This window comes from Mobula birostris, chromosome 6 (assembly GCF_030028105.1).
Source record: "Mobula birostris isolate sMobBir1 chromosome 6, sMobBir1.hap1, whole genome shotgun sequence".
Lineage (NCBI taxonomy): Eukaryota > Metazoa > Chordata > Chondrichthyes > Myliobatiformes > Myliobatidae > Mobula > Mobula birostris.
In genome coordinates, this window is record NC_092375.1 from 179,199,727 (window position 1) to 179,216,762 (window position 17,036).

The 17,036-nt window shown below is 39.8% G+C and overlaps 2 protein-coding genes across 3 annotated transcripts in view; one reads left to right on the forward strand and one right to left on the reverse strand.

Moving 5' to 3' along the window:
- Positions 1–13,379, forward strand: part of tanc1a (tetratricopeptide repeat, ankyrin repeat and coiled-coil containing 1a) — a 175,321-nt gene extending 161,942 nt beyond the window's left edge. The window contains exons 27-29 of one of the 2 annotated variants that reach the window (XM_072261989.1): positions 3,105–3,251; positions 9,855–9,955; positions 10,175–13,379. In XM_072261989.1, coding sequence (XP_072118090.1) covers positions 3,105–3,251; positions 9,855–9,955; positions 10,175–11,471 — 1,545 coding nt within the window. In that variant the 3' untranslated portion in view covers positions 11,472–13,379. The remainder of the gene's footprint in view (positions 1–3,104; positions 3,252–9,854; positions 9,956–10,174) is intronic. The other variant, XM_072261990.1, reaches the window with a different exon arrangement.
- A 462-nt stretch (positions 13,380–13,841) lies between these two features.
- The window catches only part of wdsub1 (WD repeat, sterile alpha motif and U-box domain containing 1), a 41,125-nt gene continuing 37,930 nt past the window's right edge, over positions 13,842–17,036 (reverse strand). Inside the window, exons 8-11 of the mRNA XM_072261991.1 lie at positions 15,754–15,857; positions 15,409–15,588; positions 14,893–15,033; positions 13,842–14,176 (exon numbers count right to left, since the gene is read on the reverse strand). Coding sequence (XP_072118092.1) covers positions 13,995–14,176; positions 14,893–15,033; positions 15,409–15,588; positions 15,754–15,857 — 607 coding nt within the window. The 3' untranslated portion in view covers positions 13,842–13,994. The remainder of the gene's footprint in view (positions 14,177–14,892; positions 15,034–15,408; positions 15,589–15,753; positions 15,858–17,036) is intronic.

Here is a 17,036-nt window from a genome sequence, read left to right on the forward strand (position 1 = left end):
CTCGTTTGCACTTTTTCCTAACAGAACCGCATTCTTTGTGTAGTGTGTTGATCAGAACTGCAACCAGTATTCCAAATGTGATTATGATTCCTCAACTCTTTTCCTGTGCATTTCTCAATCAGCCCCTAACCTCCATTCTTTGATGGAGTAGTCACCTCCACTTCAAAATTTTTCTAATTTTGTTGATCCAGCCTCCAGCACCTGCTGGGGTGGGGAATTCCAAAGGTTTACCACTCTTTGGGAATAAATTAGTTTCAAGTGAACAACTCCTCATCTTAGATTAGTTTAGAGAGCTCTCTCACAGGAGAAAACCAACATCTACTCTGTTAAAACACCCTTAGGATCTTTTATAGTTGAATAAGGTCATGCTTCATATTTTTAAACTACAAGGAATATAGGTCTACACTATTCAGGACAATCCTCATATCCCAGAAATTAGCCTGGTGAATTTCCTTTGTAAAGCCTCTAATGTTCTATATCTTTGGGTCTGATAGAGCAGAACTGCGCACAATATTCCAATGAAGCCTCACCACCATGCTATATAGAACCTTCCAGTTCTTAAACTCCAAGCCATTTGCAGTGGAATCCAAAATGTTGTTTGCCGCCTTAACTACTTGTTGAACCAGCCTACTGAGTTCTTTTTGTAACTCGTCCATCAGAACACCCAGATCCCTCTGTGCTTCAGTCACTTGCAATCTCTCTCCATTTAGACAATCTGCCTTTTGATTAATGTTATCGAAGCGCATAATCTCACACCTCCCCACATTACATTCCATTTGCCAGTCTCTTTGCTCAAGGACTGAATCTTTCTGTACTCTATTATCACTACATGCCTTTCCATCTATTTTAATATCATCAGCTGCCCCCTTTCGTCTGAAAAGGACCTGTTTATTCCAACTCACTATTTTCTACGACATTACTATTTTCTACGACATAGACAGTTTTCACTCTTTTTCCAAGACCATGAAAGAGATCCATCAGCCTCTATGTAGCACCTTGTTAAATACCTATTCCAAATATAAATATAGTACATCTACAGGTTCTCATCGGGGAATGTAGTCAGAAGCTGGGAGGTGATAGGTGGGAAAGGTAAAAGAATCTGATAGAGGAGAGTAGATCATGGGAGAAAGGGCAGGAGGAGGGGCAGCAAGATCTGGGGGGAGGGAGGTGAGGTAAGAAGTACCCAGCGTGGGGAAATGAAGAAAGGGGGAGGGGGAAATTACCAGAAATTGGATAAATTGATGCCATCAGGTTGGAGGTTTCCTAAACAGAATATAAAGTGTTGCTGTTCCAACTTGAGAGTTACTTCATTATGGCAGAAGAGGAGGGCATGGACTGACATGTCAGAATGGGAATGGAGATTGGAATTGAAATGGTTAGCCACCGGGAAGCCCTGCTTCTTGTGATGGAGCGAAGCTGCTGGAGAAAATAGTCCCCCAGTCTACTTTGAGTCTCACGGATATAAAGGAGTGCACATTGGGAGCATTGGATACAGTAGATGACCCCAGCAGATTCGCAGATGAAGTGTTACCTCACCTGAAAGAACAGTTTAGGATCCAGGATACAGATGAGGGAAGAGGTGAATGGGCAGATGTAGCATTTCTGCTGCTTGCAGAAACAAGTGCCAGGATGGAGATTAGTGGGAAGGGATGAATGGACAATGGAATCAGAAGTACTGGTCCCTGTGGAAGGTGTGAAAATGCATTGTTGGTAGGGTCCTGTTGAAGATGACGATAGTTGCGAGATGATGTGTTAGATGTGGAGGCTGATGGAGTGGTAGATGATGACAAGAGGAACTGTAGCCCGTTAAGGTGGCGGTTAGATGAGGTGGGTATGGATGTCCGGGGAAGGGAGGGGATGTGGGTGAGGGCAGCATCAATGGGAACTCTTCCCCCCCCCCCCCCCAATTCTTTGAAGTGGGAAGATATCTTTGATGTCCTGGAAACATGCAGTGGAGACGAAGGAATTGAGAAAAAGGAATGGCATTCTTACTGGAGACATGGTGGGAACAGGTATATTCAAGATATCTGTGGGAATTGGTAGGTTTATAAAAGAGATCTGTAGATAGTTTGTCCTTAGAGATGGTGACAGAGAGATCAAGAAAGGGGAGGATGGTGTCAAATGGACCAAGTGAATTTAAGAGCAGGGTGGAAGTTGGAGGGAAAGTTGATAAAATTGACAATTTCAGCACAGGTGCATGAAGCTTTACCTTTTATTAAACTATGTTGACAAGCTTTAATTATGTTCACTTTTCCTAAATGATTAGCTATTTCTGTGATTATTGACAATAATAGCTGTTAAGCTTATTAGCCTGTAGTTCTCAACTTTCTACCTTTTTCCATTTTTTTTGAACAAGGAAGCTTCATTTGAAGCTCCACTTTTCATCCTTCTGGAGAGAAAGAATGCTGAAGCTCTATTCCTTATTACTGGGATTTTTGTATTTTCTACCATGTGACTAGAAAGTAATCTGTCTGAATGCTTCACAGTGAAGACTGGTGCAAAAAATATTCAACATAATGCCATTTCTTTGTTTGCTATTATTAATTCACCAGATTTGTCCGCTAAGAGTCCCTACCTATACATTAACTGCCCCATTCCAACTTACAGAGTCATACTTCAGCTTTTTAGTCTTCTGCTGCTGGATCCTAAAAACCGTCCTCTGGTCTACTACTAGTGCTTGCCACTTTCTGTAGCCTACTTTCAATTTAATATCCTTTATCTCCTTTGTTAACTACACGGCTTGTACTGTGCTGTACTATTCTATGTTCTATGTAGATGTAACTCTCATGGTATTCCTATATTTGATTGGGATAAACTTACTGAGCTGTTTAGATCAGCAATTCAGTTTTTAGCAAGACTCGAAGCAGCCCAGAATTTAAGGTGGCAAAGTTTTTGTCATCATTCATTTTATCAGTGGTATTCTCTATACATTGAATTCCTTCGCAGAAAGCTTTGCAAATTGTAGAGCTAATAATTCGGCAAAGTAAACTAATGCATTATGGCTATGCATTCTTCTGCATTTAATTATGTATTTGGCATTGTGTCAGAACTTGATAGTCATCACACTAGAAAAAATAATATGTTGTCACACTCTACTTCTGCAGAAAGGAAAGATGAAGGAAGCAGCCCAGAGATACCAGTATGCTCTAAGGAAATTTCCAAGAGAAGGATTTGGGGATGAAGTGAAATCTTTCAGAGATCTGAAGATTTCTCTTTACTTAAATTTGTCAAGATGTCGGAGGAAAACTAATGTAAGCTGGTCTATCTGATTTTGTTATATTCCTAATTAATAAACTTTCATTTGTTATAATCTTTAAATTTGAAAGGTGGGTATATGCATTTGAGAGTTGTTATGGTGGAGATGTGGCTGTAGTTGTGAATGCTGAGAATTTGTTAAAAACTAGTTTCTGCTCTGTGTCATAGTTGACCAAGATTAGTTTTCTACTCATTTTATGTACGTACTGTACCCGTTTTCCTATATTGACCTTTGCATGTTAGTTTGGCACATTTCTATTTTGCTCATCATCAGAAATTCCTTTCCAGGATGGGGAAGCTTCTAGCCATGACAGCTAAAACACATTTAAGACAGTGCTAAGCTCTCAAATATTCAATCACTCGATCATTAAAAAGATGTGATAAAAACATTATTTGTGTTAAGAATAACACTTTAATTTACACACTAACACTGTATGGCAGTACACACCCACTTAGTGTATAATAAGTTATTAGATGTATTGTGTATGTCAGATCAGAACCCAGTCTGTGACTGATCTGTTTTATTGCTAATAGATGAAAATAGGCCTGGATGCTTCTAGCTTAAAAGACATTTGCTTTTGTAGCCCTCTGACCGTCTTTCACACCTAGGTTGTTGTAATTTCAGCTATGAGTTGCTTCTGGTAGATGGCGGGTTCAGATGCAGCAGCCTCTCTGAGGCCAACCAAAGGTGCTTTTGTCTTTTTAAAAGTTTTTTATGATCGCAAGACAATGCTGAACATTAAGGATTTCAAGCACTGTAGGTCTAACCCACTAGCAAGCTGCTTGTTAGTGGAGGAGCTGGACTTGGTGCTGACTGTGCTACTGCCTGCTGTAGAAAGGCTTCTTTGTTGGTGCATGAAGGAGGTGTGCAGTCTCAAGCTGTGGGCTTGCAGCATTCCAGGCTGGGTTGGTCCCTGCCATTGGAGCTACCCTCCACTGTTCACTCAGTGGAAGGCAAGCTGGTTTGTAAGCGTATGTTTGTCTATGGACTGCTGAGAACTGCTTGTTCTTGCCAATAACACCACGCATCATTAATTTACAGAATAAGCCAGTCCAGGACATGAGCTGTATATACAGTAATATTTTTATTTTTGTTGGACTGTGTGTTTACTGCTATCTTGCATGTTATATGTGCCTTGTGCTCTGTATGATTGTTGGTATTGTGTTTTGCACCTTGGCCTCAGAAGAACACTGTTGCATTTGCCTGTATTATTGGGTATTTATGCATGGTTGAATGATAATTAAACTTGAACTTTAAAAGTGAGATATTTGAATGGAATGGATCAACTTTTTTGGCTGTTGTTGACAATGAAGTTAAACATACTTTTATATGCATTATTACTGACTTATTCACAACATTTAATATTGTTTTTGACATCTTAATGTTGGATATTGAAAACAATACAGGGCTAAGTACAAATTAATAAATATAGGTTGTCTTTTCAGGTAGATATTTGTGTATTGAAGTTTCCTCCTTTTGGAACTGTATTCTCTTGATTTTGGACATTTTCAAATTCTCTTATGGCTTAGCAAAGCAAGATAAGTAGTTTGTACTTTATGGTGATAACAACTGAACATTTGGATTATATTGCGATATGAAAATCCACTGCCCTTCATTTTGATTAGATTTTTAGCATCTCCCTTTCAAGGGCTCCTTTTTGATGAACTTATGCTGCTGTTGTCTGTCTTCAGGTAACATGATTCGTAAATCTGGTACATATGTTTTTCAATATTGCTGCGCTGTTAATAACTTTAATCACCTATTTCACTGCTTTTGCTTTTATGATACTACTTTGTGTCTTTATATGGTTAATATATTTAAAAATCATGGCACTCTGCCAACTAACTGAAGGAGATTCGCACTAGGCAGAAAATGGTGCTGGATAGACTGATGGGCCTGAAGGCTGATAAATCCCCAGGGCCTGATGGTCTGCACCCCAGGGTACTTGAGGAGGTGGCTCTAGAAATCGTGGACGCATTAGTAATTATTTTCCAATGTTCTGTAGATTCAGGATCAGTTCCTGAGGACTGGAGGGTAGCTGATGTTATCCCACTTTTTAAGAAAAGAAGGAGAGAGAAAACGGAATTATAGACCGGTTAGCCTGACATCAGTGGTGGGGAAGATGCTGGAGTCAATTATAAAGGATGAAACAGCGGCACATTTGGATAACAGCATCGGTCCAAGTCAGCATGAATTTACGAAGTGGAAATCATGCTTGACTAATCTTCTGGAATTTTGTGAGGATGTAACTATGAAAATGGACAAGGGAGAGCCAGTGGATGTAGACCTGGACTTTCAGAAAGCCTTTGATAAAGTCCCACATAGGAGATTAGTGGGCAAAATTAGGGCACATGGTATTGGGGGCAGAGTACTTACATGAATTGAAAATTGGCTGGCTGACAGGGAACAAAGTAGCGATTAACGGGCCCCTTTCGGAATGGCGGGCGGTGACCAGCGGGGTACCACAGGGTTCAGTGCTGGGACCGCAGCTGTTTACAATATACATTAATGATTTAGATGAAGGGATTAAAAGTAACATTAGCAAATTTGCCGATGACACAAAGCTGGGTGGCAGTGTGAAATATGAGCAGGATGCTATGAGAATGCTGGGTGAGTGGGCAGATGCAGTTTACTGTGGATAAATGTGAGGTTATCCACTTTGGTGGTAAGAACAGGAAGGCAGATTATCTGAATGGAGTCAAGTTAGGAAAAGGGGAAGTACAACGAGATCTAGGTGTTCTTGTACACCAGTCACTGAAAGCAAGCATGCAGGTGCAGCAGGCAGTGAAGAAAGCTAATGGCATGTTGGCCTTCATAACAAGGGGAGTTGAGCATAGGAGCAAAGAGGTCCTTCTGCAGTTGTACAGGGCCCTGGTGAGACCACACCTGGAGTATTGTGTACAGTTTTGGTCTTCAAATTTGAGGGAGGACATTTTTGCAATTGAGGGAGTGCAGCGGAGGTTCACAAGGTTAATTCCCGGGATGGCGGGACTGTCATATGTTGAAATATTGGAGTGACTGGGGTTGCATACACTGGAATTTAGAAGGATGAGAGAGGATCTGATTGAAACATATAAGATTATTAAGGGATTGGACATGCTAGAGGCAGGAAACATGTTCCAGGTGTTGGGGGAGTCCAGAACCAGAGGCCACAATTTGAGAATAAGGGATAGGCCATTTAGAACGGGGTTGAGGAAAAACTTTTTCGTACAGAGTTGTGGATCTGTGAAATGCTCTGCCTCAGAAGGCAGTGGAGGCCAATTCTCTGGATGCTTTCAAGAAAGAGTTAGATAGAGCTCTTAATGATAGCGGAGTGAAGGGATATGGGGAGAAGGCAGGAATGGAGTACTGATTGTGGATGATCAGCCATGATCACAGTGAATGGCGGTGCTGGCTCGAAGGGCCAAATGGCCTACTGCTGCACCTATTATCTATTGTCTAACTTGCTTATTTGCATTGCTTATCCCAATCCTCTCCTGCCCTTTGTTCCAGTCTGCTCAGGGAGAACAAACATGCTGAAATTTTTGGAATTAGTTGGGAATAGGATGTTTTCACTTTGTTATTTTCCGAGCTATGTCACCTGTATTGGCATATTGGATGAAATGTTAAATGAATACAAAAATGCTGCCGGGACATAGCTGTCCGCACACCGATGGAAAAAGAGACCGGTTAATGTTTCTGGTCGAAGACCCTTTGTTGGACCTGGATGAAGCATTTCTGTTTTTGTTTCTGATTCCAGCGCCTGCAGTTCTTCTTTGTTTCCCATTTGATGAAATGTTGATGAGAACCAAGCATCAGTTAGTGGCTTTAAAAAAAATCCTGAGCATTTAGCAGCTGTGGGAATCATACAGTCTTAACAAGTTTTTCATTAATGAGCTGCACACCAGTAGCGTTAGGTAATGATGAATTAATCTCCTTGAATTTATATTTACTTTCCCTTCTTTCCTGAAACAATCAGAATCAGGTGTATTATCACCGGCATGTGATGTGAAATTTGTTAACTTATAGGCATCTGTTAGTCTCATGAGACCATGGATTTGCGCCTTGGAAGGTTTCCATGGCGCAGGCCTGGGCAAGGTTGTATGGAAGACCGGCAGTTGCCCATGCTGCAAGTCTCCCCTCCACGCCACCGATGTTGTCCAAGGGAAGGGCACAGGTTGGCACCGGTGTCGTCACAGAGCAATGTGTGGTTAAGTGCCTTGCTCAAGGACACACACGCTGCCTCAGCCAAGGCTCGAACTAGCGACCTTCAAATCACTAGACGAACACCTTAACCACTTGGCCACACGCCAACACAGTTAACTTAGCAGCAGCAGTTCAATGCAATACATAATCTAGCAGAGAGAGAGAAAAAAAAATACAGAAAATAAAACATAATAAACAAGTAAATCGATTACATATATTGAAGATTATTAAAAAATGTGCAAAAACAGAAATAATGTATATTAAAAAAGGTGAGGTAGTGTGCAAAGCTTCAATGTCCATTTAGGAATCGGATGGCAGAGGGGAAGAAGCTGTTCCTGAATCACTGAGTGTGTGCCTTCAGGCTTCTGTATCTCCTACCTGATGGTAACAGTGAGAAAAGGGCATGCCCTGGGTGCTGGAGGTCTTTAATGATGGATGCTGCCTTCCTAGGAACACGGCTCCCTAAAGATGTCCTGGGTACTTTGTAGGCTAGTGCCCAAGATAGAGCTGACTTGATTTCCAACCTTCTGCAGCTTCTTTCGGTTCTGTGCAGTAGCCCCTCCATACCAGACAGTGATGCAGCCTTTCAGAATGCTCTCCACAGTACAACTATGGACGTTTTTGAGTGTATTTGTTGACATGTCGAATCGCTTCAAACTCCTGATAAAGTATAGCTGCTGCCTTGCCTTCTTTAAAACTACATCAATACGTTGGGACCAGGTTAGATCCTCAGAGATCTTGACACCCAGGAACTTGAAACTGCTCACTCTCTCCACTTCTGATCCCTCATTGAGGATTAGTACGTGATCCTTCGTCTTACCCTTCCTGAAGTTCACAATCAGCTCTTTCATCTTACTGATGTTGAGTGCCAGGTTGTTGCTGTAGCACCATTCCAATAGTTGGCATATCTCACTCCTATATGCCCTCTCGTCACCACCTGAGTTTCTACCAACCATGGTTGTATCGTCAGCAAATTTGTAGATGGTATTTGAGCTATGCCTAGCCACACAGTCATGTGTATAGAGAGAGTAGAGCAGTGGGCTAAGCACACGCCCCTGAGGTGCGCCAGTGTTGTTCATCAGCGAGTAGGATATGTTATCACCAATCTGCACAGACTGTGGTCTTCCAGATAGGTATTTGAGGATCCAATTGCAGAGGGAGGTACAGAGGCCCAGGTTCTGCAACTTCTCAATCAGGACTGTGGGAATGATGGTATTAAATGCTGAGCAGTAGTTGATGAACCAGCATCCTGACAGAGGTGTTTGTGTTGTCCAGGTGGTCTAAAGCCGTGTTGTGAAGAGCCATGGAGATTGTGTCTGCTGTTGACCTATTGTGACGATAGGCAAATTGCAATGGGTCCAGGTCCTTGCTGAGGCAGGAGTTTAGTCTAGTCATGACCAACCTCTCAAAGCATTTCATCACTGTCGATGTGAGTGCTATCAGGCAATAGTCATTAAGGCAGCCCACATTGCTCTTCTTTGGCACTGGTATAATTGTTGCCTTTATGAAGCAAGTGGGAACTTCTGCCCATAGCAGTGGGAGGTTGTAAATGTCCTTGAATACTTACGCTAGTTGGTTGGCACAGGTTTTCAGAGCCTTACCAGGTACTCCATCGGGACCTACTGCCTTGCAAGGGTTCACTGTCTTTAAAGGCAGTCTAACATTGGCCTCTGAGACAGGGATCACAGGGTCATCAGGTGCAGCAGGGATCTTCACAGCTGTAGCTGTGTTTTCTCCCTTCAAAGTGTGTAGAGAAGGCATTGAGTTCATCTGGTAGTGAAGCATCACTGCCATTCATACTATTGGGTTTCGCTTTGTGGGAAGTAATGTCTTGCAGTCCCTGCCAGAGTTGCTGTGCATCTGATATCGCCTCCAACCTCATTTGAAATTGTCCCTTCGCCCTTGAAGTAGCCCTCCACAAATCATATTTGGTTTTCTGGTACAGGCCTGGGTTGCCAGATTTGAATGTCACAGATCTAGCCTTCAGCAGACAACATACCTCCTGGTTCATCCACGGCTAATATTCATTATCCCAGCTCTTCTACATTTGTACTTATTCTTTCCTCTATGTAGTTAATTCTGATTTTTGCTACTTTTTTTATAAAACATTATTTGTAAAACACTTGAATTTATACTCAATTTTTATCTTCTCTATAAATTACCCCATTCTGACTTTCTGAAATATATTCTTTTAATGTAATAGTATGACTAACCTGAATAGAATTAAAGACACTTGCAGACAATCTCTAACTGTGGATTTATGGACTCATCACAGAGTGTCTTTTGTTTCCTTAGTGCTTCATTGATGCTGGATTTGTATGGAAGTGTGTTTTATAGTACCAAAGTAATTAACAATGGTTGTCATCAGGATTTTTATGGGGATACTGATTTTTTTTCTTCTTCTTTTTGATAGGACTTTGGAATGGCCGAGGAATTTGCCTCTAAAGCACTGGAATTAAAGCCAAGATCATATGAAGCTTATTATGCCAGAGGAAGAGCCAAAAGAAGCAGCAGGTGAGATGTACCATCCATATTTGTTAATAGAACCTGTAACTCTTTCAAGTATGATAATAAAAATCAACCAAAATTATACTAATTGCTATAATCTGTATTCTTTGGTTGAAATCTTTATAACCAGAGTAAGACAATTCTTTGTCTTTTTAGAAAGCAATTTGAAAACCATTAATTGAACAGTTACTTTTCTCAGTGATAAAACAAATATTATTTTCTCAGACAATTTGCTGGAGCTCTTGCAGATCTACAGGAAGCTGCTAAGCTTTGCCCTAACAACCGAGAAATAAAGAGGCTCCTGGCACGGATTGAAGAGGAATATAAGCAATTGCAACGTGCACAACAACAGAAACAACAATATCAGCAACCACAGCAAAATAATGAATCTGACAATGAAGAAGAATTGTTAGGCCAGCACCTTGAAAATGTATCATTTGGTGCTGGACTCGATGACTCTGATGTTGGAGCAGCTAGTGAAACAATGTCCACCTCATCGAGGCCTCAGCAGTGTCCAGTCCCATTTAAAAAAGGTCTCCAAGATGAAGTAGTTTCTGAGAAGTTGAGGCCTTCATCACCTCAGAATAAAATGACACACAAATATCTTCGAGAACCACTCACACAAGGACCAGTTATGCAACCTCCTAAACAAGCTCAGATTGTGAAAACAAACCAACATATGAATTTATTACAAGCTGGGGGAAGAACTACAAGTTGTCAACATAGCAGCAAAACTGCAGTCCAAACTCAGTTTCCTCCAATTTCCATGCCTGGCAACAGAAATGTACAATTAGAGTCTGCAATCAATAGTGGAAGTTCTGGAACTTACGGAGAAAGATTGTCTCCTGCTAAGACTGTGAATCAGAAACTGGATGAAAACACAGCAACTGAGGTTTTTGTAAATACAGAAATGTCCGCAGAAGTGTTAAACATACAGTCCCGGGAAATCTCAGAGTTATCAGAAAGTTTAACTCAAGGACCTGTGACAGGTATTTCTACACCAATGCATGAATCAGCCTTTAAAGTTACTGGTTCAACTACCAGTGGAGTCTCAAATACTGGTGTACCTGATAGAGGGCCCATTCCAGATGCAGTGTCAATATCAGATGCTGATATCAGAAACAGCTTGGAATGCAAGATGGAAAAATCCAACCAAAACCTGAGTGGGACAGATTATAGACCAAGGACTACACCTTTCATGGGGATAATAGATAAAACGGTCAGATCACAGCAGCATCAGCCCAGCATACAACAGATACGTACCCGGCATGATCAGTCAGCAGATGCTAAAGTAGTTGTGAATCCTACCTCAATTACTAGTGGTCAAAATATTCAAAATGGAATGCATTCCAAACCCTCTCAAACAACCAAGAATGTTCAGGAATCCAAATCATCCATGACTGCTGCACATTCTTTTCAAGAAAATATTTCTAAACCACAGTCGAATGTAGCTAGAGATGTTCATTCAAGTAATATTAATCCTGTTAAGCCAAAGCGATCATTTATAGAATCTAATGTGTAAAAACCATTGGACCACATAACCCAAACTAGTCAACAGTTAGTAATCTGAAATAAGTCCATTTTTCCCCCTTCTAATTATAATTCACTAGTGGAGTTTGCTGCCCTGGTACTGTACTTGTCAGGATGATGCTTGTCACCAAGACTTGACTGTTACAGAACAACATTGCATGTTGATTATATATAAGGTTTAACCCAGCTGGCTGTTGCACTGAACATTTTAATATGGCATTTAACAAATAACTGCACTTTATGAACGTACAAATTATAAAATGCCTTAAAGTGCTTTTGCTGTAATTTATAAGTATTTATATAGTATGAATTAGATTAATATACAATATGCATCAGCATTGTTAATCAGCACAAAGGGAGTTATTAAAATTTGATAGTGATTTTATTTCAACCACTTATAATTTTTATAAGAAATCCAACATTGAAATGGAACAAATACAAGTCTTTCACATTTGGGAAGGGTTATGTAATCCTAAAACAATGAAGTACAGTGGATTCCAGTTAATTGGGCCGTCGGTTAATCAGGGCAGCCACTTATTTGGGACAACTCTTTTTTTTAAAAAAAAACAACAAAAACTAATTGAGAAAATTGCCAGGATTCCCTTTGTTTATTTGGGACATTATACCACTTAATTGGAGCAGACATGTGCACTTGTGTGGCTATTAGATTCTACCCCTTAATTAGAACGAATGGTTTTTAAATAGCGTCAGTTGCTTGTGCTTGTGTTTAAAAAGCAGAGATTTTTGTCACTGATAGTTCACCAAAAATTCAGAATTGTTTTGCTTGCTGTGGTCTCAAGCATTCGGGCTTAAGGATGTCTTAAATGGCTGGGAGTGAAACTATTGAGTTAGAAACTACGAAGAATTTGAAGGCATCAACAATCATCTTGAATGTTACAATGAAAATGAAGATTTGGATGATGCAGTTTGGAGGAGCATTGTATGAAGCCAATCCATTATCTATACAAGCTGACTTCATTGATTTTGTTCATTTACAGTCGATCAAAAGAACATAGAGTACAATGTATGAATTCCTCTGATAGCCATTAGGAACCAATACAATTTTATTGTACTGTAGTAGTATTGTAATGTTGTAGTTTGTTCTGTATTTCATTTAAGAACATAATTTGTTACTCAGTTAAACGATAGTTTGTACTTTTTTTTTGTGTACCATCTTAACCATTTCCATGAAACTTCGGCTAGTTGGGGCAGCCGCATAATGGGCCAATAAGTACTGGTCCCGATGTGTCCCAATTAACTGGAATCCACTGTACTCATTTGTAATCAGTTTCACATTAATCAAATTAAAACATTTTAATCAAGTATAGTCAGTGTAAATTTTAAATACAATGGTTTGCTATTAAGTACTATTTATTTGAGATTGCTCATGCTTGAGAATTTGTAAAAGCATACTTTTTATCTAGTGACTTTTGCACAACTTGTGTAACTGTTTCATTGAGGTGCCTAAATTTTTATTGCTGCTGCTTAACTGTGGTTAGAAGCAGCAGTTCTGAATGTTTGTAATGACCTTCCAATTTTATTTACAACTCTATTGCAAATAGAGGAAAAAAAAAATACAATTCTGTGTATTGTCTGTATAGTTTCCAACTGAAAGCCTGGGTTAAAATATTGTTTTAACTTTTTCCTGGAATGCATATAGCACATTAATGCAAAAAAAAATAAAATCACATTCTAATATTTTTGGGTCATGATTGACTTTGGTTTACCCTTCCACTAAATTTGTAGGCACAGAAAATCCAGTGATTCTTTCAATAGACAGCCCGAATGATTTCACCTGAATGAACTCGAGGTTAGGATAGCAGGAAATTGTTCATTTGAGCTTCCTAACCAGGTTGTGGCAAATGTATTCAATGACTGATTTTTATTAATATTGTAGTTACGCTTAGATTTTTCTTACTCTGTGTGTCCACATGTTGTTGAGATTCTATTTTTTCAAAATCAGATTTGTTATTGACATGTCATGAAATGTGTTGTCCAGCAATACATAAAGAATACTATAAATTATAAAATGAATACATAATAGTGCAAAAAGGAAGCATACGGCAAGGTTCATGGGTTGACTTAATCCTGCTAAAAACAGCATAAATCAATTTTGCAATATGTCCAATTAAGTACATACCACTTATAACGCAGTGTAAAAGCCTTTTAAGTCCATTGAATGGTTCCCTAGTATGATAAGGTGGACTTTTTTGCATTGTGTGATTGTTTCACCTTGTACTAACTACCTCAATGTACTGTGTAATGAGTAGATCTGAATGAACAGTGTGCAAGACAACCGTTTCACTGTACATCAGTACATGTGACAATAATAAGCCAATTCCAGTAATTGCTTGGGACAATGGAGAATTCCGAGCCCTTTATTAAATTTGTCATTGATACATGTTAACATTTAATCGGTTTTAATTATAAATGAAACAATTTTTCTATACAAGATTGTTTCCATTACTCAGTTCATAAAGTAAGGATATCAGAATGCAGTGTTACCGATGTTCTGTTATTTTTGTTGCGCTGTTGTTTGTAGGACTTGTTGGGCATCTATCCAGCGATCAATAGCCATTTTAAGTGTCCTGTTGGGTGTTATTAATGTAGACTCCAAAGGGATATTTGTCATAGGACTTGTACGCTTTTTGGTATTAATCCAGTTTTCAATGGCTTCTCTCTCATACGAATAGCCATCTATTATATGAAAAGATTTTTTTTTGAAGTTTCTGTGCATGCAAAATAATTTTTTGGAACATGGGATCCCCTCATACTACCTGAATATGCTATGTATAACTAAACATTAGGGTATCTTGAATAACAAACATTTTGCTTCTGGAAATGCAACAATTAATTTGTAACCATAACTAACAATGCAGCACCCAAACTCTGCAGAAAGGAAAACAAAGATTCTGAAAGTGCTCATGACTGACTCTCCAATCCATCATCCCCCACTCCCACTCCTTTTCCTTCCCACTCTCCCGCTTCATTCACTCACATTCCTCTACTCTCCCATTTCCCCTCCCCCTCTTTGTTCTCCTTCTGTTACTCTCCCCCACACCCTCCTTCCCCTTATCTACCCCAATCCTCCCTCCTCTCTCCATCCATTTCCCTTCTCGCCCTCCACCTCTCATGCATGCTACCTCTCTTTTGCTGCCCTTCCCTCCACTTCCCCTCTTCCCTCACTCATTCCACCTCTCAGCCCCTTTCATCCTCTGCCTTTGCTCACTCATGTCCCTGCACCTTCCCTGCCTCCATTCCTTCCTGCCCCTCCCCGACTCGTATCACTCCCCTTTCCTACCTCTCCTCCCTACTCCTTTCCCCTCCATTTACTCCTGCTCTCTCCCTCACCTCCTCCCCTCCCTTCCTCCTCCTCCCCCACCCCAAATATTTAGTTATGCTAATTTATGTACCTGCAGCAATCACTGGATCAGTCATAACCTCTCTAGATATTGGACAGAGAAATTCATCTGGTATACCAACACAAGAAGATTCCATCTTTGATTTTAGTTCTTCGATTTTCCGCATTGTTTTATTACGCAGTCCAAGCGATTCTGCAAAATACAGAATTGCAGCAAAATGTTCAAAGTAAGATTTTTTTGTGGGGTGATTGTATAATTACATTTAGATTTAATGCCATTTTCTAAACATCTACATAAAAACATTATACATTAATCTTCCCAGCTGGAGTCCAACTTTGACCATCTTCATTTCCACTGCTCTTCAATCACAAGCTTTTTTTTTGGTCACCCACTACTAACAGATTCAGGTTATGCTAAGGTATTATTTATACCCCTTGAGCAGTCTTTAAAAAATATTCAAATTAACCTAATTATCAATAAATTTATTGAATATGTTTTCACGCTGAATTAATTAGGAACACTGAAATTCAGAGAATGTTTTAAAGTATTGCTCTTTTAAATTCTTACCTATATTTAAATCAGACACAAGGTTTTTTTCTGTAAGATTCAGCAGTTCCTGGCCATCAATATTGTTAGACTTGAAAACAACCACTAATTCGTGTAGTTCCTCTGCTGACAGCCAAGAACAGACGTCATCTTCTGACCAGTGCTGAACGGAATGTCTGATTTTCGTTGATGAATGATCGTCTTCAAAAAAGAATATTTAAGACAATCATTTCAAACCTTAACTCCTCTGCTCAGATTTAATAATTCTGTAACAATGATGTTCTCTTTTGGTACAACTTGCAAATGATCCAAGTAGTAAGTGCTTGACATCTATGTAAAATTGAGTTCTTGAAGTTAAGTGCTTACCAGATGAATTTTTTAATCCAATTCTCCAAACATTCACTGTTTTGTCCATAGAACCAGTAGCAATCAAGGGAAGATCACGTGCAAATGCACAAGCTGTCACGTACCTGAGAGAGTTATCAGGCATAGCTATAAATTTCAGCTTTATGAAGTCAACTTGATAGCAAATTTAATTAAAATAATTTTTAAGCATTCAGCTGAGCTGAGTACCACTAAAGTTAAATAAACTTCTTTCCTTAAGATCTTGGAAGTTAAGTCATTATTTTAATAAAATGAATTAATATGCATAGAGTCAGAAAAAAGTACAGCACAGAAAGAGGCCCTCTGGCCCACCTAGTCCATCCTGAACCATTTAAACTGCTGATTCCATGACCTGCACCAGGACCATAGCCCTCCATACCCCTACCATCCATGTACCTATCCAAACTTTTCTTAACTTTTGAAATTGAACTTGCACTGGCAGCTTGTTGCACACTCACTAACCTCTGAATCAGTCTTCAACATCTTATACATCTTTAACATAACATCCCATCTCCTGTACTTAATACTTTGATTCATGATGGCTAATGTGCTAAAAGCTTTCCTTATGGCCCTATCTACTTTTAATAAATTATGGATTTGTATTCCCTGATCCCTTTGCTCTACCACATTCCTCAGTGTTCACTGTGTAAGACCTACCCTGGTTGGTCCTACTGAACTGCGAGACCTCGTACTTGTCTGCATTAAATTCCATCTGCCATTTTCCAGCTGGTCCACAGCAAGCTCTGATAGTCTTCCTCGCTGTCCAGTCCATCACATTATTATCCAGATCATTAGTATAGATGACAAACAACAATGGACCGAGCACCAATCCTTGGGGCATTCCACTAGTCATAGGCCTCCAGTCAGAGGCAACCCACTATTCTACTCCCTGGCTTCTTCCAAAAATTTATCACTTCACCTTGAATGCTGAGCGATCGAACCTTCTTGACTATCCTCCCATGTGGGACATTGTCAATTGGCTTGCCTTCAGCAACCTTTCTGGCAACTTCCTCGAAAAACTATAAGATTGGTTAGACACAACCTACTATGCATGAAGCCATGTTATTTCTAATCAGTCTGTCTCTATCCAAATACTGATATATCTGGCCTCTTAGAATACCTTCCAATAACTTTACCCCTACTGACTTCAGGCTCACTGGTATATTACTTCCTGGTTTATTTCTGGAGCCTTAAACAGCAGAACAACATTCCTTATCTTCCCATCCTCCAGTACCTCATCTGTTGCTAAGGATGGCTTAAATATA